Source organism: Loa loa (assembly GCF_000183805.2).
Source record: "Loa loa unplaced genomic scaffold supercont3.3, whole genome shotgun sequence".
Taxonomy (NCBI): domain Eukaryota; kingdom Metazoa; phylum Nematoda; class Chromadorea; order Rhabditida; family Onchocercidae; genus Loa; species Loa loa.
The window spans coordinates 135,881-139,247 of record NW_018108183.1 but is presented as its reverse complement, the minus strand read 5'-3'; the positions used below and the strand labels follow the sequence as shown (position 1 = coordinate 139,247).

Sequence of the window (3,367 nt, the reverse complement as noted above, 5' to 3'; positions counted from 1 at the left end):
AAACGATGATTTAAGAAAAGTTTTTTTTGGCGGTTAGAAAATCTTGACAAATTAAAGTGAAATAGAAATGTATATTAAAGCTATTTCTAAAAGAATACAGGATAAAGTTATACTTTTAAAATAAAATATAAATGAAACTAACTGCCTAAAATCATTTTCATTCATAACTTCTCCTTTTTAAGTTTGAATTATCACATCATTTTCAATAAGCATGAAATTTGTAAAAATAATTTTCTTTTAATTTTTCATCATCGAAAGAAAATTCGGTAAAAGACACAATAGACTGTTACAGTAGTAAGGTATTTTACTGTGTTATATTTTAATTTTAATAAGGGAAAAAAAGAAAAAGGTACATTTATTTGTATGAATTTTATTGCCTTATACAAAAAGTTAGTTGTATATACAATAATGTACCATCCATTTTCTCTTACTTTGATGTTTCTATTATTTCTTTTTTTACGTTTACGTATGTTTACTTATCCATTTCCGTATTCCATGTTTTTTGGTAATGTTTATCCATAATGTAAGTAACATATCTGGAATTTTTGCTGAAAATGTTTAAGAATAAGGAAGAATTCTTGTGTTGTTACCATCTTCTTCTTTCTTGTTCTCTTTTTTTTTTTTAAAAAAAAAAAAGAAATGAGAGAAATTGAGAAAAAGACAAAATTATTTTCAATTTTTAACGCAAAAAAAAAAAAGAAAAAAAAGGATGAACGATATGATATGGGAAAGAAAAGGGAAAAAAATTACAGGAATATTTCAAAGATTACACAAAGTTAATAAACCATAATTGATGGAATACTTTATTGATATTACTGTAAATAAACAGATGAAAAATGGGTAGAAGAAGAAGAAGAAGAAGAAACCAAGCTAAATTAATTAAAATAATTAGTTCCAGATATGATTAGGATTTGATAACATTTTTTTCAATCAATATCTATTATGGATAATTCATGTTGTTGCGAAATTTATAATAAAATTTCGATTAAATTTATCAAAATCTAATGAATTATGCAAAATAAACAGACAAACAGGATATATGTAAGTTGATGGAAGGGCAGAGCAATAAAATACAACTTGAAAGACGACAATATGATAGAAAAGTTTGAAATTGATCAGCTTCCTTCAATTTTCACGAAAGGAATGATTGCCTTTAAAAAGTGTTTCAAATTATAAGAGCTTAAATCGATTATTTACGATGATAAAACAGCTCCAATCCTTTAATTATGATGATAAAAGTACATGTAATTAATAAGATCAATTCAAATATTTGCATATTCGTCTTAAAAGAATGCTTGAATTTATGATAAAGCTTTCTGCCATTGTTTATTTTTTGTAAAACTTACACAGACGCATTAGAGTACATTTTCGTCTTCTTAAGCATTATAGAAGATAATTTGATGAGAATAGGGCAAGACGTAAATGACGTATATATAACGTTAGCAAAATGTTGATTTTTTTTTTTTTGCTCAAAATGATACAATCCAAACTATTTTCGAATGAATTCGGCTTACTCATGTCAATAACAAATGGAATTAACGTTAATGTATTTCTAATCAATAAAATCAACAATTAAAATCTCAAACAACTGATAAGATGAAATGATTAGACACTGTGACAGTCATGATGAAGACATGAGCGAATTTTAGGCTTATAATAGACGTAAGTCCAGATTGCTAACAATGCTGTAAGTGAAACCGGTATAGCAATCACACCAGCACTTACCATTCCCGCCTGTAATGTTAATACTGCTCCACCGATAGCTGCTGATGCAGCTGATCCAAGACCCATACCTATTTAAAAAAAAAAAAAATCAAAATTTAAAAATAATTTTTAGCAGATGGATAATATGCAGAAAAACACTGAGAAATAATCATTTGTTTGATTTTTTCTTTTAATGAATTTAAAAAAAAAAAGAAAAAAATTGAAAGATAATACCAAAAAATACGGAGTCACCACATGCGATCATACGCGATACACAAGTTGTCACACGCTTTTCTTTATTTAATCGTTTATATTTCTCCAATTCACTCTGCAATAGTATGGATATAATGCAAAATTTATGGTTGAATTTTAGAAAATAATATTTCAAACGATAGAAACTTCAAGTTGAAATTAATAATTTCAATGTGCTGTGTTTGAAATTTATTAATTTTTTTATTTCTTTTTAAACAATCAATACATTTAAATTTTGTTGTAGTGTTGAGAGATTTCTTGATCGAACTTCGCTGCTTCCCATTTTTGGGTACTTTTCAAAGATATTCAATGCTATAATACCATATTTGATGTGCGCTTCATGGAGTCGTTTTTCCGGTAGCATTCCTGATTTCATACAAATCTGGAATATTTCCAATTATTTTAGAAATAAAAAAGCATCCCTTTAAATTTGAACAAGTTTTTATAGCTATTATTTAGTTGTAGTATATATGAAATTTACATTAAATGACGAAACAAATGACAATTACATGACGAAGTTCATTTTTGAATAATTTAAATATTCCAATATAAAATTATTGTTACAGTAAATTATTTGAAATTTTACATAAAATTTAAGAATTAGGACTATTACCCGATCCATTCCTCGGATATATGCTATTTTTGCTTCATTTGCTGCTTCCAAATATATCAACTGAGCATTTGTATCTAAAATCATCTGTGGTTCCGGTATCATGCAACTGTCGAATGTTTTAGCAAATTCCTGAAAATTTTCCATCATTTTCCAAATATTACTTCATTCTATTTTATTCCATTTCTGTTTTTTCTTCCTTTTTTTTTTACGTAAATGTAACTTTATATTTTTCCGTATAAAATCGAAATTTTACAAGAAAAAAAAGAAAGAGGAAAAGAAAAATTGAAAGGAAAACAAAACCCTGAACACGTCCGTGATTTTCCTGCACGTAACCGTTTTTCCGTTTACGATTTTCGGTTGCAATGCTTGTGGATTCAAAAGATGTGCGGTCATTTTTTTCACTTCCTCTTTAAATAACGGCTTTATATCTAGAAATACTTATTTTTTAATTATTTTAATTTGCATCCTTTTTTCTTCAAAATTTTGTCGTTTTTTTTTCTTTTTTTTTTGTAAAGTGATTAATTCCGAACGTTTTAATTAATTCAATTTATTTACAAAATGAAACGGTAAAACCTTTTACAAGTCCTTTAAAGGATTGATGATCTGCAACTCGATGACCAGGATGTGGTAATAAAAAACATAGCATTTGTTCAAAACAATTCTGAATTTCTTTTCGAACAGCTCTCAATTCATTGGACTGAAAAACAGTTCAAAAAAAACAAAAGAAAAAGTGTTAAATTACTCAATTGTACAATTTACTTCTCAAATGAAAATTCCTTTTCTCTTTAAGTTCGAAAT

At 26.7% G+C, this 3,367-nt stretch overlaps 1 protein-coding gene across 1 annotated transcript in view; it reads right to left on the bottom strand.

The window, feature by feature from the left end:
* Nucleotides 1-1,605: 1,605 nt before the first annotated feature.
* The window catches only part of LOAG_16421 (atlastin-2), a gene marked incomplete at both ends in the record, with an annotated part of 3,818 nt that continues 2,056 nt past the window's right edge, over nucleotides 1,606-3,367 (bottom strand). The window contains 6 exons of the mRNA XM_020449074.1: nucleotides 1,606-1,793; nucleotides 1,939-2,032; nucleotides 2,183-2,338; nucleotides 2,570-2,698; nucleotides 2,870-2,997; nucleotides 3,143-3,266. Of these exons, the coding sequence (XP_020307443.1) occupies nucleotides 1,606-1,793; nucleotides 1,939-2,032; nucleotides 2,183-2,338; nucleotides 2,570-2,698; nucleotides 2,870-2,997; nucleotides 3,143-3,266 (819 nt within the window). The remainder of the gene's footprint in view (nucleotides 1,794-1,938; nucleotides 2,033-2,182; nucleotides 2,339-2,569; nucleotides 2,699-2,869; nucleotides 2,998-3,142; nucleotides 3,267-3,367) is intronic.